At 52.5% G+C, this 18,534-nt stretch overlaps 7 protein-coding genes across 7 annotated transcripts; 3 read left to right on the top strand and 4 right to left on the bottom strand.

The window, feature by feature from the left end:
* Positions 1–455: 455 nt before the first annotated feature.
* ATNIH1004_010339 (uncharacterized protein) lies at positions 456–1,162 on the top strand (the record flags this gene model as incomplete). The annotated part of the gene is made up of 3 exons (XM_033574914.1): positions 456–576; positions 667–948; positions 1,014–1,162. The coding sequence occupies 3 exons, from the start codon at positions 456–458 to the stop codon at positions 1,160–1,162; spliced, it is 552 nt and encodes a 183-aa protein (XP_033422932.1).
* A 473-nt stretch (positions 1,163–1,635) lies between these two features.
* ATNIH1004_010338 (HD domain-containing protein) lies at positions 1,636–2,388 on the top strand (the record flags this gene model as incomplete). The annotated part of the gene is made up of 1 exon (XM_033574913.1): positions 1,636–2,388. One exon carries the CDS (start codon positions 1,636–1,638, stop codon positions 2,386–2,388), a length of 753 nt encoding a protein of 250 aa, XP_033422931.1.
* A 357-nt stretch (positions 2,389–2,745) lies between these two features.
* ATNIH1004_010337 (uncharacterized protein) lies at positions 2,746–6,108 on the bottom strand (the record flags this gene model as incomplete). The annotated part of the gene is made up of 2 exons (XM_033574912.1): positions 2,746–5,833; positions 5,915–6,108. The coding sequence occupies 2 exons, from the start codon at positions 6,106–6,108 to the stop codon at positions 2,746–2,748; spliced, it is 3,282 nt and encodes a 1,093-aa protein (XP_033422930.1).
* A 1,558-nt stretch (positions 6,109–7,666) lies between these two features.
* On the bottom strand, positions 7,667–8,055 carry ATNIH1004_010336 (dolichol phosphate-mannose biosynthesis regulatory protein; the record flags this gene model as incomplete). Its single annotated transcript, XM_033574911.1, has 3 exons — positions 7,667–7,852; positions 7,911–7,991; positions 8,053–8,055. 3 exons carry the CDS (start codon positions 8,053–8,055, stop codon positions 7,667–7,669), a joined length of 270 nt encoding a protein of 89 aa, XP_033422929.1.
* A 259-nt stretch (positions 8,056–8,314) lies between these two features.
* CWC22 (pre-mRNA-splicing factor cwc22) lies at positions 8,315–10,906 on the top strand (the record flags this gene model as incomplete). The annotated part of the gene is made up of 1 exon (XM_033574910.1): positions 8,315–10,906. The coding sequence occupies one exon, from the start codon at positions 8,315–8,317 to the stop codon at positions 10,904–10,906; it is 2,592 nt and encodes an 863-aa protein (XP_033422928.1).
* A 383-nt stretch (positions 10,907–11,289) lies between these two features.
* ATNIH1004_010334 (putative MYND domain protein) lies at positions 11,290–12,978 on the bottom strand (the record flags this gene model as incomplete). The annotated part of the gene is made up of 1 exon (XM_033574909.1): positions 11,290–12,978. The coding sequence occupies one exon, from the start codon at positions 12,976–12,978 to the stop codon at positions 11,290–11,292; it is 1,689 nt and encodes a 562-aa protein (XP_033422927.1).
* A 721-nt stretch (positions 12,979–13,699) lies between these two features.
* On the bottom strand, positions 13,700–17,051 carry ATNIH1004_010333 (WD repeat-containing protein; the record flags this gene model as incomplete). The annotated part of the gene is made up of 4 exons (XM_033574908.1): positions 13,700–13,704; positions 13,758–13,988; positions 14,038–16,793; positions 16,894–17,051. 4 exons carry the CDS (start codon positions 17,049–17,051, stop codon positions 13,700–13,702), a joined length of 3,150 nt encoding a protein of 1,049 aa, XP_033422926.1.
* Between the last annotated feature and the right edge of the window lie 1,483 nt (positions 17,052–18,534).

Raw genomic sequence — 18,534 nt, 5'->3', positions numbered from 1 at the left:
GACCTCTTGCTGATCTACAAAGGACGAAGTACGGAGTTAGGTGGCTGCAGCTGCAGAAGGAAGCAAGACAACACACCCGATCTCTCTTCAATGTCTCTCCAGGTTTGCGGCACTAAAGCACGAACTAGTCCCAGCGAAGAGAAGTGCCACCAGCTGATTAGCCCCCAGTGAAACCGGGCTAATGAAAGGACGCCACTGGGTTTCAATAATTGCCTGTCAGACGAAAGCCTGAAAGTCTTTCCTTGGGGTATGGCCCAAGCCAATAAATACCAATCATATTCTCCTTTCCTTTTCCTCCTCTTCTCTCTCCTCCTTTCTTCTCTTCTTCCTTCTTCCTCTCAATCGTCTCTCGTTCATCCCCCCTTGATCACTCGTTCAATTATTTAATTAATTCTTCGATTTATTTGATTTTCAGCGTCTCGTCGGTCACTTCTGATATCTATCTATCTGTCAAAATGAAGCTCAACGTTCTTGCTCTGACTACGCTGCTCGGCTTGGCGGTCGCCCAGTCGAGCACCAGCGGTCCTCCTGCGGCCTCTACCAGCCTGACTGCTCAGGAGTCCTGCGCAAAGCGCTGTACGTTCTCTCTCCGTCACTCTATCTTAATCTTTCCCCCCTTTCTCTCTTGATAGTTTCCACTTCACAGACCCATACTGACTCATTCAGGTGACGACAAGGATCTCTGCTGCAAAGCGCAGTGCTACAAGGTCCCCTGCCCCAGTGACAGTCAGGCCAACGACACTATCAGCTGTGTGGCTGCTTGTCCCCAGGGCACTGGCTCACCCAGCGATACTGAAAAGTATGCCAGCTGCCAGAGCAGCTGCTACAGCAGCCACTTCTTCCCGGCCACCCAGGTCGGCTCCGGTTCCCAAGCCACCCACGCTAGCTCCAACGATGACTCCAAGACCACGGGGACCGACAGTGGTAGCAAGAGCACTGCTACCGGCGGTATGTTCTTTTCTAGTCCGATCAAGTTTTTGTCTAGTTCTAAAAGCAAGCTAATACAGAGATAGAATCTGGCTCCAAGGCTAGCGGCTCCAGCTCGAGCACCGGTACCAGCAGTGGCTCCGAGGCGTCGGAGTCACCCAACGCGGCGGCTCTGAAGCTGGGCGTGTCGACTGCGGGTGTGGTCGGTCTGGTTCTGGGTGCTCTTGCTCTGTAATTGACTGACACCCAAGGTTGAGTGAATAGGTAATGCAAGGGAGTCTGGCTGGATTAAATGGATAGGATAGGATATGGAGATGGGTCTAATACCACATAGTTTGTCTTGTACTTTTTACCTGCATTTACTGTGATAATAATAATCACTTGATTGACTATCGACCTAACCTAACTATCTAAAACTATCATGTATGCGTAGTAGACAGCCATATAAAGTCAATTAAATGATAAACGCACCGGTCAACTGATGGGGACCGCCAGCTTAGCACAATCTACTCCGTACGTACTAACCTATTTTATACAAATCGAAGTGACAACTCCACAGCCCACTACACATTAACCTCCCACCACTACCAACCCAACCACCCAAGACCAATAGAACACACACACACACACACACACACACACACACACACACACACACACACGCAGAGAGAGAGAGAGAGAGAGAGAGATTGAAAAGAAAGAAAGAAAATGAATCTCTTCACCACCCTCACCGACTTCGTCTCAATCTGTATGCAACAGCACGACCCATCGCACAACCCAGCGCACGTGCACCGGGTGGTATCTCTGGCGCGGACCATTCTACTTGGCGAACAAAGACTCCACCACCACAGTGACACTAACATTCTCTACGACGCGAGCGTGGTGGATCTAGCGGGGTTATTGCATGATATCGGAGATCGGAAGTATCTATCTCAGGTGGAGGAGATAGTTCTTCGATTTCAAAAAGATAATTACCAGGATGAGGATCAGGATCAGGATCAGGGCCAAGATAAGAAAGAAGGAAGAAGAGTTCAACCGGACGAAATGGTCCTACAGGTGATGATCTCGCATGGAGCGGACCGACAACTAGCGGAGAAAGTACAGACCATTGTCTCGCATGTCTCGTATACCAAGGAACGCGCGGATCCGGCGGCCGTGCGATGGTTGATTGAGAATGGATATCCAGAATTGGCGATTGTGCAGGATGCGGATCGATTGGATGCGATAGGGGCTGTGGGGATTGGTCGCTGCTTTACGTTTCTCGGGGCACAGGGGAAGACGTTCGTCCCGGAGGGGGGCGAGTGGGAGATGGAGAACGCGATTGAGCATTTCCAGGAGAAGCTGGAGAAGCTGGAAGGTATGATGAAGACCCAGACGGGTAGGGAAATGGCCCGCGTGAGAACGAAGCGTCTGCTGGAGTTTCGCTCCTGGTGGGAGGACGAGATGGCAATCGCCAAATAGGTAGGAGATCTCGTACGATGTGAAAGAACTGCAAATTCCGAAATTATCCTGTCTATCGGTTTCTCAATACACGGACGGGGTATGTGCCTATGTAACAGTGGGGGATGCCAATCATCATAATAATATAGCTGCAATACAGATGCGCCAGGCAGCAGAAACAAGTGTGCAGTCACCTCACCTACTTCTTGCACTTCAACCAAGTGAGTGGACTGCATCCCAATACTCCAACTCCGGGCCCAATATAAAAGTCTAGTGTGTCGCATATTACCCAATTTCTGTTCAGCAAAAGTCCTCCGGAATAATGTATCAAACAAAAAAATAAAAAAAGAAAGAAAGCAACAATAGGAAAAAAGACGGTCATACTCGGTCTCGAGCAAAGTCCAGCACTTCACAGTCGTCTTCGAAGAATCCATCATCCCCTCCAGTACCGGTCGAAGGGAACGGGCAAGAATGTTTCTTCTTGCGACGCGTGGTAATGACGACCTCTTCGACGTGGCCCGTGCTGTTCCCAAGGCTAATGAGATTCTCCATTTCTCCCCCGAACCCCGGCTGGGTTTCATACATCACATCGTCATGGTTGCCATCATCATTGCCACCCCCGCTATAGGGACGCACATGGAGTTTGGACATCGGCATGCTGTCTCCAAAGACCCACGGGCCCGTGGGCACTGAGGTCAGCGAATCGTCCGCGTCGCCGGTCTCGTTGCCGGTCTCCGAATAGATGAACAGATTCACCCTCTGATCGGTGTGGAATGGCTGGTACGGTGCGTTGGTCTCGATCTCCGCCTGGGAGAGTGGCTGGCACTTGAGCTTGGACGCAGGAGACGGCCGTGAAGTCAATGATGGCAAAGCTAAAGATGCATGTATGGTCGGCTCGGGGTTGGGCGCGCCAACGGGCATGGCGCCGCAAACGGTCTGCATGTTCGCAGGCAGTCGAATTTCGTTTTCTTTGCCCCCGATGACCGACTGATATTGGCGGTTTTTGTTGGCTGACACTGAGCGCCGGACCCGGTACAGCCGGAAGAATCCACTGTTCACCAGGCCCAGGAATGCCTGGCCCTTGCTGGTGATCCAGGTCACACGAGAGGCCGCAGGGTCACGGGCGAGTCCCGAAAGATGTAGCCGGTTCTCACCCGCATGTCGAAGTGTAATGACCGTCCCGGTAGCTGCCCCCACGGACTTGCTGAGGCCAGCGGCCACTGCCTTCCCGCTCATGACTCCAGCGGACGACGAGAGGCCGAATCCACCCACGGCCGGAAAAGCGGCGCTCGCCGAAGGAGTACGACCTCGGACGGCCGCAAGAATGGGCTGTGTCTTGCCGCCGACGAGTTTGAATGCAGCCGAGAGAGGGTTGGCAGTGCTCGTGCGGTCCGAAATCTCGTCCGCAGGCAAATCGTTGGCAGGCGATTTGCTCGGCGGTGGTCGAGCCCGACGGAACGGAGGCCATTGAAACGCACTCCGCGGTAAATCAAAGACATGCACAGTCCCATTACGGGTGATGATTGCCAGCCGGTCTCCAGTTGGTGGGCACCAGATCACGTCAACAATGTGAGAGGTTGTCAACCTCGCGTACCGCGCAATCTGGCGCACATTTGCACATGGTGTCGTCGAATCATCAGATAAGAACGCCCCTGCTCGACAATACTTGCCTTGCATGAGATCCCAGACATATTGGACATCACCCTTTTTGCTGGCTGTGAATAACATCAACCCATTCGGCGAGAAAGAGAGGAAACTACAGCCGTTGGGAACCTGGAACGCGGCGACCGGGTTATGTGAAGTGTTCTTTATCTCACCACTGTCTTCAAGTTTCTTCAAATCTAGGACCGAAACCAGGTCCGGTTCAGTGGCCGTGCCAGACTGAGTGTCTTGGGCATGTGTGGGCGGGAATGCATTGTATCCATGTTGAGGAAAGTCCACCATGTGAGGAGAGCGTCGCAGAGCTGGACTTTGCGATTGCTCCTTGTTCCAGTAATTATTCCATGCTTGGAGTCCCTGGTCGCCCATCCAACGCGCACCCCGCACGAGTTCCTGTGTTACACCTCGGGCTACCTTATCAAGGAAGCTCTCACCCTCACCTGCATCCGTCGCACTTGTAGCTGCCGGTTTTGATGTTGGGCTGCGGGTTTCCAGTCCGAATACTTTCCCTCGGATTAAGGATGCAGGAACTGTCCCCCGAAGAGATGCCCTATACGTTGAAGACGGTGGAACCGTTGCCAACCATCTCCCCTCGAGGGCAATTATCGGATGGTCATTGTTAGCTGCCACGTGAGGGGAGTCATTCCGGGACCCATCTGGATCAGTGGAGCCGGACGATGTCGAGTAGCGCCGAGCTTCCTTCGATTGAATGCTGGTCCACGTCTTCCCCAAACATCGATATCCGCTCATGCTATAAATATATACCTCGCCACTGACACCGGATGCCAGAACAACATGGTTACCGCTGGCAAAAAGCTTTAGGTTTCCAACCGGCGATGGCGCAAACACCGGCAGCCCAGGAATGTTCTCGAAGCACGGTGTTGGTTGGGTTGCGAAAAGGGCAGTAATGTGGTCTCCACTTCGGAGTGAATACACCTCAACTCGGGTTTGATAGAGCCTAGCGTCCTCTTTGCTTGGCCGCTTCTCAGCAGGTAGTTGCCGTCCAACGGAGACAGATTGGGCTTCGTTCGTTTCCGAGCCATTAGAGGGAGTATGGGATTCCTCATCTGAGGATCCGGAGGGCCCATGGATGATGACAGCGACATGTGGTCTCGACGACGAAAACGGATCATTCAATGAACTACAAGGTAGTATCTTGGCTTCGATCACCCGGCCACTAAGACCACTCAGCTTTCCAACAAGACGAATTTTGCGAGCCTCGATGGCGAGAATCTCCAATGTGCCATCACCGCCGACAAGGAGAACGTTGCCACCCATTCTCGGCATCTTGGACGAAGGAGTAGAGATTGTGTCGAAGGCGCAGAAAGAGTAGCAATCCTCCGTCGACGATCGATTCTGGCCTGAGAAAAACGGCAGGTCGATACCCGGAGCACCATAGAAATGGGCCTGCGGCAAATGGGGTAACGGAATCTGATGGCTAAATGGACCACTGACGGAGTGACTCTTCCGCCTATCTGCCGATGGCTGTCTGGACGAATTATAGCCAGTCCCATAGCTAGGAGGCCTCGTCCCGGGAGATGCCGAGGAAGGATTGCTGAAACCACCTCTGTCGGGATGGGTTAAAAACCCTGCGGGGGAACCACTGGCGAGTTCACCGTCAATGACATCGGTTGGGGGACTCTTTCCAAAAGGGATGGCTTTGGCCCAGCTATCTGTGCGGTAGGCAATATCATTGTCTGGCGATTCTCCGAAGGCGTCAAGTGCATCTAAACCAATATTATTGTTCGCAGCCTGAGGCTCCAGTGGAGGATCTGGACAAGAGGACGGTTCGGCTGGGAGGGGTATCCTGCTATTATGCATTGCTCAGATCAGCGACCTGTCACCTTGGATTGCGAAACCTTTTTAGCAGGAGCCGGTGAATACTTACAGGTCTTCAGGAGGTAGCTTTGCAGATTGGGCGGTTTTTGTTTTCCCCTTAGAGCCGTTTTTCCCTTTCTTCTTGCTCTTTCCACCCAGTTCATTCTCTGGGTTGGTTCGATTGAGACCCTCCGGGACTGGGCTGGTGTCACTGACGCCTTGGATTTTCTGGCGGAACAAGTCGTCCGAAGCTGCCGGGGGCATTCAAATGAAGGGTTGCCTCCTCAGAGGCAAGGTAACCTCAGCAAGGATAGCCGCTCTCAAGACCCTTCGCGAGGTCTGAGAACGGGAGAACTAACAACGTTCCAACGGACAAAAGCACCCGAGGATCTCTGACGTTATCGGAGCAAGGCTGCAATCTAGCACTTCACCGTCAACATGGATCGACATGACTCATCCGGCGTGGGGGACGTACACTTGAAAGAAACGCCACTTATTTGTACTGAGGACACGAAAGGTGTGTATGCGATGCAGATGAGGGAATAGATACAGGACAGTGATGACCGCGTATCGGGAGTATACTGACTCGTTGATACGCCGAGGGCTGTAGAAAGAAGGTAGGTAGGTACCTAGTAGACAACACGGAAGCTCAGCTTATACCGGGGTTGTCTCTCTTCGATAGGCAGGAGCTGGGGCTCGGTTGAACTGTGAGGAGAGTTGTGTCAATAAATGACACGCAATAAATGATACGGTAGATAAGTAGAGTAGAAAACAGAGTCGAGAGACAGACAAGCTAGAGAAGGAGAGAGGGGGAGGGGAATTCAGGTCAGGAGCATGACATCTCCATTGGGGGGCTGACTTATCTCCTATCCTCGGAGGGGGGGGTAAGGCCTATCAATCAGGACTAGTACTTTCTGGGAACTCAGGCAATGACGACAGACTCCCCTATTGTGGGAAGTACCGTCGCCGTACCTCCCTATGGAGCGGCGCTGTAAGGTTCACCCAGGCTGCCACATGACCAGGAACCAGTGATCATTGGCTGTTCAAGAGAGCCTGAAGCATGACCTGGGAGGAATACCATCTGCCTCCACTGGATAGTCAGGCACTCCAGCAGCCTTTACTCTTCCATGGACTCCTTGGTCATTCTTTGTTCATTCATCTATCTATTCATGCATTCATCATCCATTCCCTCTCCAGATCACTCAGCGCGCCGATGGAATACGCAATCGGGGGCTCCTCCGTGCTATCAGCATGAGGGTTTGAGACAAACACTGCAAACAGCACGCGTCTCGAACATGGGTGACCTTCCACGTGATCTCCTTGGAATGGTGCAAGCCATAGATGCTGCACCACTTGGCCACGGGAAATCACGACCTGGATCTCTTACTGTATTCCATGGCTGGTCCGGGTCTAGCCGCCACTCGGGGGATGCGGGATGCTAGGATTGGAAATAGGCAGGGCGGTACACTCACAAAGGTCACGGGTCTGCACAGCCTTCAGCTGTAAGGCCCCGACCTGTCATTGGTATGCGGAGGTGCAGTGACTGAAATATGACACCGGTGGTTCGATAGATCTGTTCTCGGTCTCCCCTTGCCGGGTCAATGCAACGCTCGAGTGGCATGCTTTGCTGGCAAAGTGGCGTAATTCTACAACGGAGAAATCACCCGGAAGAAAAGGATAAAATACTGTTACAATCCATACAATAGGTATAATAGTGGCAACCACGGTTCCAATTCGGCAATCCTGCCCAACCTCTCTCCTGCACACACCTATACTCCTAGGTACTCTTTCTCCCCTAGGCACCGAGTCGATCACCCAAAGCTCAAGTCTTCTTCTTTGCGGCCGCTTTGGCCTTGGCCGCCTTCTTCTTGTTGCTGTTGATCATTACAATCCCAATAAACGTGCCAACCACGGCCGAACCCAGCAGAGTGAGGAAAACGGGTATGCGAATCGCATATACGCGAGGTGGGAACAGATTGTGGAGAGGATGACCATCGTCAACGAAGGGCTGGGAACCAAGTTAGTAAGGTCCGCTGTCGATAAGGGGGGGAAAACGTAGGGCATACCATCAAAAGAGTCCATGCCGTGTAGTACAGAAAGATGGCAGTGGCGGCCAAGAGCATGGCGGATCCCACGAGTTGTCCCAGCTGCGGTGTAGTCTTAAGTCAGAATCTCAACTGCCATCATTAGAGACTGGGGCCATCATACCATAGTGATCAGAGAAATTTTGGGATTCGCACTCGCGATGCACGACGGAGAGAAGTGCTTGTTTGCTGCATCTTATGGCATAACAGGCCGCCGTCGCAGCTTGGCTCCGCGTCACGTGCCCAGACGCTAAGACATTCCTTTCTCTTTCGGCGGCTCTTGTCTGGACTTCCAACGTAGGTCTTCGCGCCTTGTCGCTGCTGTCACATCGCAGCTACTTGCACATCCCGGGGGGAAATAGTACGTGCGGATACTCCAGAGCAATATGACAGATCCGGTTATGTTGCAGTCGGCCGTGCGAGTGCCCACCCCTCCACCAGGCACGTCGTACTCTCCCCAGCCTTCTGCGTCACGAAAACGTTCTCCTCCTTCTCGTTCCCCTTCACCAAACCGTCGCCGGTCGCCGCCCGGTGACTCCCTCAAGGAAGACGGTCATGCGCCCCGTGTCGACCCTGAGCGTGCGATGGAGAGGGAGCGCCAGCTCGCGGAGCGAGTTCGCCAATATGAGAAGCAGGAGGCGGCACGAAAACCGATGACGGAAGAGGAGAAGCAAGCTGCGGCCAAAGCCGAGTATGAGAAGCTCTCCAACATGCGATCGGGTGGTACCTATATCCCTCCAGCCCGGCTACGTGCGTTGCAGGCGCAGATCACGGACAAGACCAGCAAGGAATATCAGCGTATGGCATGGGAAGCGTTGAAGAAATCGATCAACGGCCTCATCAACAAAGTCAACGTATCTAACATAAAATTTATTGTCCCGGAGCTTTTCGGCGAGAACCTCGTTCGCGGTCGTGGTTTGTTCTGCCGGAGCATTATGAAGGCTCAGGCGGCGAGCTTGCCATTCACCTCGATCTATGCTGCCATGGCCGCCATTGTTAACACCAAATTGCCCCAAGTGGGTGAATTGCTCCTCAATCGTCTGATCGTCCAGTTTCGCAAAGCGTTCAAAAGAAACGATAAAGCGGTCTGCATATCCTCGACGACGTTTATCGCGCATCTGTGCAACCAACAGGTCGTGCACGAAATGCTGGCGGCTCAGATCCTTTTGCTATTACTCCACAAGCCTACGGATGACAGCGTAGAGATCGCGGTGGGCCTCACAAGGGAGGTTGGGCAACATTTGGAGGAGATGAGTAGCCCTATCGCCTTGGCGGTATTTGACCAGTTCCGCAATATTCTGCATGAAGCCGATATCGACAAACGAGTGCAGTACATGATTGAAGTGCTGTTCCAGGTCCGCAAGGACAAGTACAAGGACAACCCGGCGATTAAGGATGAGCTTGATCTCGTGGAGGAGGAAGACCAGATCACGCACCGTGTTGGCCTGGATGACGAGATCGAGACTCAAGACAGCCTTAATATCTTCAAATACGATGCTCAATGGGAGGAACATGAAGACATTTACAAGAAATTGAAAGCCGAGATCCTTGGTGAGGGTAGCGACGACGAGGAAGATGAAGACGACTCCGACGAGAGCTCAGATGAGGAGCCCGAGGAAGAGCAGAAGATGGATATTAAGGACCAAAGCAATACCGATCTGGTCAACCTGCGGCGAACGATCTACTTGACGATTATGTCCAGCATAGATTTCGAAGAATGCTGCCACAAACTCATGAAAATCTCACTGCCCCCTGGCCTGGAGCCAGAGCTCCCGTCCATGATCATTGAGTGTTGCTCGCAGGAACGGACATACTCGAAGTTCTACGGGTTGATTGGGGAAAGGTTTTCGAAGATCAATCGTCTCTGGTCAGACCTCTTCGAAGCGGCGTTTGCCAAATACTACGATACCATCCATCGATACGAAACCAATCGGTTGCGCAACATTGCTCGTTTTTTTGGCCACATGCTCGGCAACGATGCCATCGGCTGGCATGTTATGTCGATCATCCACCTGAACGAGGAGGAAACGACTTCGAGCAGCCGTATCTTCATTAAGATCCTCTTCCAGGATCTGGGAGAGCATCTCGGTCTACCGAAACTGCACGAGCGCATGCGAGATGAGATCCTGCGCCCGAGCTTCGAGGGTCTCTTCCCGCTGGACAATCCACGCAGCACCCGCTTCTCGATCAACTACTTCACGAGTATCGGCTTCGGTATTCTGACGGAGGACTTGCGCGAACACTTGAAGAACCTCCCGAAGCCCACAGTTCCCGCTCTCCCTGCCCGTGCTGCAAGCCCGGAATCCGACGTGGAATCCGTCAGCTCTCGTTCCTGCTCGACCTGCAGCGGTCACTCCCGCGCCCGCTCCTATTCCTACTCCCGTTCCCCCTCGCGAAGCCGTGGTCGCGGACGATCGGCCAACCGGGGACGATCCTATACCCGCTCTGCCTCCGGTTCTTCTCGCCGGAGCTATAGCTACACACCGTCATGGTCCCGATCTCCCGTGTCGAGAAGCCGTCGGCGCTCTGTGTCCTATAGTCGATCTCGCTCGCCGGTCAACCGCAGGAGGTCGTCTCGTTCCTATGATTCCCGACCTGCTCGGAGCGTGAGCCCATACCCTTCCCGCCGGTCTCCATCTCGGTCTGTTACTCCCCCTCGCAACCGGGGTCGCAGAGGTCGAAGCATTTCGCGGTCTCCTTCACGCTCCCCGTCGCCACCTCAACGCCAGCGAGTCAGACGCTACTCATCAGTATCCCGGTCGCCGACTCCACCCAGCAAGCGACGTGGGTCCGTCTCGCGTAGTCCTCCCCGGCGCTCGCCTCCAGCCCATCGTCCTCGGGGTGATCCCAAATTCCGTTCTCCTCGCCCGCCGCCTAAGCGTGAACAAAGACGGAGGGGAGATTCTCGTTCTTTTTCCCGCTCGCCTTCTAGATCCAGGACCCCGCCTCGTCGACCCCGCGCCGCGGACTTTGCTTGAATGTGGGAAGTGAAGCAGCTTGGCCAGAGGGTGGGGATAAAAGCACGTAATAGTAGTGCCATAGTTATTGATGATGAGGGCTTCTTATTTCAGTGTTTGTGGGCAATTCAAAGATTCAGGCTCGGAATTTAGGTGTATTTATACGTTACCCTTGCAATTAGGAATCATATGGATTAGGTAGAAAGAACGAGACCACAGATATATTCAACTGATCTAATAAAATCTATAGACTATATACATGCATCTATCAAAAATTCACTCCCATCCAGAAACAATACTCTATCAACATCTAAGGGTATGTGTCTATCCAACACCAAAAACACACCAGCCATCCAAGCAAAGATCTGTATCTATACAGTAGATAAACCCCACCAAGGACGATATTACTCGCCGGCCTCCCAAGCACACCTCTCACAACGACAGAGACCACCCAAAGCGCCCTTCGCCCACTCTCTCCTCTCCTTCACGTCCAACCCGATATCACAATAATGGTTCCAAATCTCTTCGTCGGCCTTGATACCCTCACAGCGCCCGGACGTTGTCTTCGTCTCCTGGATCGCCGTCCCTGACGATGTCTTCGTCTTCCTCTTCCAGATGGGCCGTTCAGACGCAGATCGCGCACGGAAGGTGATCTCCCCACCCCATTCCCAACGCACGTTCGGATCACAGGAATGGTTTGCGAGACACCAGAGCGGATGCACGGCGCAGAGCTCCGGGCCACCGTCCCACTTGGAGAGACGGCCGGAAGCCGTGCCGCGGAATTTAGCATACAGGGTATTCAGGACCCAAGTGTCGTAGAGAGGGAGGACGGTGTACGGGTCGAGTTCCATCTCCTCAAGGATGCGCATGGGTTGGAGGATGTTCAGGTGGAAGGAGAAAGGGAGCGAGGCGGAGTCATCATTTTCCCCTGAACCATGAGGGGAGGACAGGTCCAGGTCGTGAAAGTCACCCCAAATGTATTTAATTTCCGGCAGATCGAGCGGATGCACGTCCTGGGTGGCAGCCATGGCGATAGCACGACCGACGAGGAGGAGGTAGAGGTAGTCTGCCTTGTCTTTGGGGTCTGGGATGTCCTTTCCGATGGATCCGAGACTGCCCATGAGGCCGCAGACGGCGCCGTGATAAATCCGTTGCGCTTGGTCGTGGCATGTCTGGGAGCAGAAAATGATGTCGTCGGAGCAGCCACAGCAGGCCACAGGGGGGTTTTCGGAAGCGAGGTCCGGAAGGGGGGCATTACAGGCATCGCAGAGGTCATCGTGGAGTCGATTCGTGGCGGTCAGGAGGGTCGTCTCGTGAAGGAGGATCTCGCCGGGGGCGATGTCCTCTTTGGCGAAGAGGCCAAGCTGGACGGAGACCTCGTCTGGGTTGTTGCTGTAGGGACTACTGCTTTCGGCGGTGCCATGCAGCAGCGGGAGGGCTACGGCTCTCACTTCGCACTTGGGTGCCACACCCTTCAATTGTTCGTTCAACAACCGCAGGGTTTCGGGCGCTTTTCTGTCCGGCTCGTGCTCGTTCCACGGGTATAGAACTCTGCGGGCACGCCCTTGGGCATTCAGAGCACCCGGATCCACTTGGACTTTATCGGACGTCTCTGATCCCGGTCGTCGTGAGATATAGATCTTCTTGATGATGTCCATCTGCTGTTGGAGGGCCTTCCCCCAGTCACTGCTACCATTATCGCCTAGTAAAGCTTGGCCGCGCACGCAGAATTCATACGCATCGCGAAAACACCCACAACTGACCAAACTCCGAACGAGCAGCGAATAAACATCACCAATCAATGCGTCATATTCATCTTGGGCTATCAGGGCGTATGCACTATCGTCATCATCGTCGTCTTCCTGTCCGTTGGCATCAGCCGACTCTATCCTCCGTCGGGCATGAAATTCGCACCCGTCCGGATCAACAATTGACTCTAATAATGAAAGGGCACGGTATGCATCGGCTGAGGCGAGATCGGCAAACCCCAAGCGCTCATGGATTAATCCTCTTTCGTAATGGCGTTGGGGATTGTGGGGGTCGTTGTAGAGTTTGCTGGTTGTGTCAAAGCGCTCTTGGAGAAAATCTTGCATTATGAGGGATGGGATTGGTAGGAACAGGGACGAGAAGTCTGTACTCGGTTCTTATTCAATTAGGGATGGATAGAGAGAATGAGAGAGTATATAAAACTTAAAAAAAAAAATGCGGGGGACCAATGGCATCACGTGAAGATAAGATCACCTGTCTTTCTCTTTCAGAGTCAAGATTTCCGAAATAGTGACTTTGGTCGCTTCAGTCCAGTGGAATTGATTGAAATCTCTCACTCTCTAGTGCCTCCATGCAAGGAAGCTGGAAAACCTCTTCTACGACTACGAGGTGGACCATTGATCATGGATTATGGATCATCGTCAGTCATTCTCGCACTCATCATGAATAAACTGTGTGCCTTTTAGAGATCAACCATACGCCAGTCATAAACAAAGGACTGTAAGCATAGACCAGGTCAAACCAACAGTCTATTTATAGCAATAAAGAAGGGAGTCCGGAAAATTCTTCCCAACAAGTGGGAAACAACCAGGTAGCCGCACCGATTCGACAAACACCCAATTGATTGGTCTAATCACATTATCTAGGGCACGGTAAGCAAGGGGACTGATGGATTTTAAATGGACCCAGAGTGAAACCTACGACGCAGTTGTCTTGCAAAACAAAGGTAGCGTCTTCAGCTTCCCCCGCACTCTGCTGACGCCTCAAATTGACAGCGAGTCGCGCGAGCATCTCTCTCTGGTGCTCACTTCATCAGATTCTATCATACTAGGCTAGAAGGGAATTAGAAACCAGCGCACCGTGATGTATGCCTCGTCCATCCCACCTTGCCGGTCCACATCATTCTGGCTCATAATCCGATAGGCGTCGTGCATACGCCTGCGGCTCCGGAGGCCACCGATCCTAGAAGTACTAGGGCCCAACGTATTGGCGGCATTATCCGGGTCCAAAATATTGATTCCACGCCGAGCGTCCTCCTGGGCACGCCGGTCGGGGGAGAAAATCTTGATAGTATTATCAATTCCGGACGCTGCAATCGTCGGCTCGTACGGGTGCCCTGCAAAGAATCATTAACGTGACGTCCCAGGCCGTGCAAGTCAACATACCCTGCACAACATTTACAACCTCGCTGTCAGCTTCGAGAATATTGACCAATTTGGCCGTTTTCCGCTCCCAGATAAATAAATGAGCGGAATCACTGCCGCTTACAACGTATTCGTCGTTGAGCCCGAAGTAGTTCACATCTTTGACGGTCTTGACGTTGCAATGCCCCCTATACACCCTCGTGTGCGAAGAACAAGGGATATGAAGGCCAACAACCTCTCTCCTTGTCCGCCGAATGCCGTACTCTCGCAGCATACGCTCTTCCGCTTCCACGGCTTCGTCATCAGAAGAACTGACTAGCGTGGCGTCAAAATCGTCCTCATCCTCGTCTTCCCCCTCGTCATTATCATCCTCGTCACCGACGTTGCTGGAAGCGACTTCCTCACCTTCGCTATCCTGGGTTTGCCGTTCGAAGAAGCTCCTATCAATTTCTTCCGCATCACCATCGACGGAAGTTTCTCGAGTGCTCATTGCTTCGGCTTCAGAGGAGCCGAGTGTTCTTTCAGCCAATAACGGCTCACCGTTGAGTGTTAAGCGAACGCTTCGGATTGTTTCCTCTTCAGTGTTGGGGTCAATATCTTCCTGGGATCTCTCGGGTTCTGCACTATTATCCGATTCATCCTCTATCGTTGTGCGCACCCCACCAAAGGCTCGATTAACGAACTCGTAGTTCACACCATCACCAGCCTCCATTAGGATCCCTCGGCATACCTTGAAAGCCCAGAAGCTCTTAGCCGCTGGTCGACTTGTGCCCCGGGGTTCCTGAGACTCATCGTCTTCATCACTGGGGGCAGCATCATCTTCCAAGTCTGTAAGTGGCCGCGTGAGAGCCTTTCCAAACGCCTCCACTATTTGATGCTGTGACGGACTTATGAAACGGCTCCTATCATGTTCAAACCTAGAGGCATCGATATTCACCACGGGCGTTTCGCCCGCAAGCCCTTGGAGGTACGGGAGCAATACCGTTTCGATGGCACTATCGTCCGCTGATTCTGAGATCGGATATCGGGCATTGTTGCGTCGATGGGCGGAGTCACGCTTGAAACCTGCAAGCAAGGCTTCACGACCCCCTTCAACCCACAGCAAGACTGCCTTCATAAAGTCATAGCAGAACTGCGACGTACGTTCGAGGGCATTATTCTCCCCTGGTGCTGGCGTGATTTGTTGGAATCTGGCTACATCGGGTGCCTGTTCTTCGAGATCATCCCCAACTTCACCTCCCAGGACTCGTGCCAATGTTCCAGCGGCTTGGACAAATCTCCAGCTCGACTCACGATTCCGGCGGAGAGATTGCTGGAAGCCCACGACGTCCGGAGTGGGGTTGAGAGGATACCTCCAGGTTCGAATGACCTCATCCATTTGAGGTAAGTACGCTGACGCCTCCGTCAGAGCATTTGAGAAAGATTCAGCATACGGTGTCAAGTCCGGTGTGGCCAAAGGCACGCTGTCTTCGGAAAGCGGGCCTGGAGAAAAGAGGGCCTTGCGAAGCTTCACCAGACTTTTGGCAATCCGCATACTAAGCTTTTGTGCCTCGTTCAACACAGAGTACCTCGCTTGTTCCACTAGATCCGTTGGCGCGCCCGACAGGGTTTCTGATAAATTCTGCAGCGGGATATCCTCAAGTTCTCCATTCCCGTAGCGCACCCGGAAGGCCAATTCACCGCCATCATCCTCTTCCTCGAATCGACGACGAGACCGAAACCATCTGCCGCCGGAACGTGATGCCATCGACGATCCATTTTGACGCTTACGCTTTCTGTTCTTTGAATTCTGTCGTCTACGGGGGCTGGGCGTTTCGTAGATAGACTTTTGGCGCGTTGGATCTGCTTCACTTGCATCCGGGCTCCGAATCAGATCAAAACTGTATATATAATCTCCAGACCAGCTCACGACCATCTCGTTCGGGTTGGCGTCGCTGATTTTACAAGCAGTGATGTCACCAGTCCCACGGGGGCTCATCCGACGCTTGCCATTCGGTGCAAACCTCCGTACACATCTTGTCGCCTGTCCCATCGACTCGTCATCACGCTTGCTGTCAATCCTCGGTGAGGCGCCAGGATGTCCGGTTTCCGCAAGGAGGTCACGGCCTAGCATGCGTCGATCATGAAGAAAGCAATGGAGATGAGCTCCACCCAACGCGATATAGTGTGGCTGAGTTGGGGAGCATGATATGGTGTTAAGATCGATGTGGTGCCGTTTGTATGAAATCAGTGGCGGAGGTGTGTTGGAGTCATCGTGTACCACTCCCGGTCGATAGGCCATAGGGCCCTGTCCGCCTCGTGGCTTAGGGTATGCGGATGAAGGCTGGCGCAAGTCCCACTGGCGAACCTCGCCATCTTCCGAACATGTGAGGAATAAATATGGTGACGATTCAGTGACAATGCGCTTGACACGGTCGGCATGGCTACGGTAAACCCGGGTGTTTGTGTTTGCCTCGCTCAAGTACCGCGTATTGGTGAAGAAGTTGTTGAACCGTTGACTTCGGGCGGAAGAAGAGAACGCATTTGTGGCGGCAACATTCTTGTTGCTAGAGTGCTCAATGTCGAAGACGCGGACCTGATGATCGCCTGCGCAGGTTACCAATGTTCGGTCATTCGAATGAGGCATGAATTTGACGGAGAAAATATTAGCCCTATGACCGGTGAAGACGGTTGTATTCAACGAGAAAGGGGCGGTCAAAGATTCCGGCTGGTATGAATAGATGTTTAGATGGAGGTCATCAGAGCCAGATGCTAAGAGCCGGCCAGATCGTGACCAACTGCAGAGGATCAGTGTCAGAGAATCCCAGAAGGCGACCACTAGCGATCGCAACCCACGCCACGCATCAGGGGACGGTAATACGACCGACGACGACGTACCATAGCGCATTGACACAGCCCGTATGGCCCCCCAACTCATTCACAATGTCCAAGTCGTCCATCCATTCGTGCGACCCATAGAAACCACGGATGCTGGAGTAGGGCGATGTTTCTGCGGATTCCCTCCGCCAGAGGCGTTCGTACAACGTGTTTTTCATGATTGCGTCGACGGTCGGGCGACAGACGGAGAAAGATTCAGTTGATTGAATTCGGGAACATTACGCGCGATGCAGACTCTGGTCGACGCTTTCTATTAAAGTGACGTCAGTGTCACCGTCACACGACAAGACAACATACCAAATATAAGGCCACGGCACAATACATACTGGCTGGTTGGGGGTTCAGTCTAGCGAAGCAATACCAAACAGCTGCAGATATTGCATCAACCACAGCCAAGACGCACGGGGAGAAGAGACGCGTCGTATCAGAAGAGAAAATGGGGAGAAGAGAAAATGAAAGGTGAGAGAGCGATGAGGCGAGGTCGCAGCAATAGTGTTGATCTGTCTACCGAAAAAAGATGACAGGAGGATTGGATCCCCAATAGAATCTCACTTCACGAAATGATGACGGAAAAAGGTAGATTCCGATGAGATTGTTCTGAGGATGTCGTCAGAAAGGCGAATCTGACAAAAGAGGGTGGAGAGAAGAGGAGCTTCGACAGCGGTAACAGGTTGGAGAGGGTCCAGAGCGAGAGGGGGAAACGCTCCACTCGGTCCAGAACCACAGTTTTAGTAGTTTGGTTCGTCATAAACCTGGCTGGGGAAGACGGCTGGGCAAGGATCCGGTTATGATCATGGATACAAACTGCTTCACGGACATATCCTCTTCGAAAGAAACTTGTACAGTAATCACCTAAAAGTAGGGAAGTAGAGAACCGTGGTGGCGCCAGCAGGCATGCCAAGACTTGCCTAATCAGGACTGACATAACTACCTAAGTATCCACAGGGACCAAGCAGTATATAGTCTCTCACCCGTATTCCATTTCTCGATAGAGGTCCCAGGTACTTTCATCTTGCCACCCCGCCACATTACACTCGTCTTTTAGAAAAAGGTGCGACTCCAAGGGAATAACCGAATCCATAAGAAGCTCTTATAAATTGTCTGTCCCCATGTGATCCCCCCTCACGTGCTAGTTTGATATAATACTGGATTAACTAGTTAGTTAACCAACTACCACTGCAATTAGTCAACCACTGCCAGCAAACAACAGAATACAAAATCATGAATCATGGGCATTGTATTTATTCGTGGTTCATTATCTCAACATTCTCATGATACCGTACAGTCATAACCAGCGTCTAGTGCCTGCAGCACTCCGTATGTCCAGACTAACTCCACCATTCAGGAAGTTGTCAGGGCCCCGTTTCTCCAAATATTTTTGCCTTAATAGGCAGTTTCCAGCAAATACCCGGAAAATAAGGATTCGAGGCGGAATGGAGGGAAGGGGTGTGTATAAAATAAAATAAATAAAATGAAGTGTGCCCCGTAGCTCTCCCCAATATTTGCTCATCTGGGTCAAGCAAACTTGCCGAAGACACTGGCAGTATAAAGCCAGTTTGCAATAATCTAATGCTACCAGGTAGTCAAAGAGCTCCAGCCCACAGGTTTTCCCATTCTGAACTTGGAAGTGGATATGTTAGC

This window comes from Aspergillus tanneri (genome assembly GCF_003426965.1).
Source record: "Aspergillus tanneri strain NIH1004 chromosome Unknown AapTan_5_pilon_pilon_pilon, whole genome shotgun sequence".
Lineage (NCBI taxonomy): Eukaryota > Fungi > Ascomycota > Eurotiomycetes > Eurotiales > Aspergillaceae > Aspergillus > Aspergillus tanneri.
The sequence above is the reverse complement of the archived record's forward strand: the minus strand, read 5'-3'. Positions and strand labels throughout refer to the sequence as shown.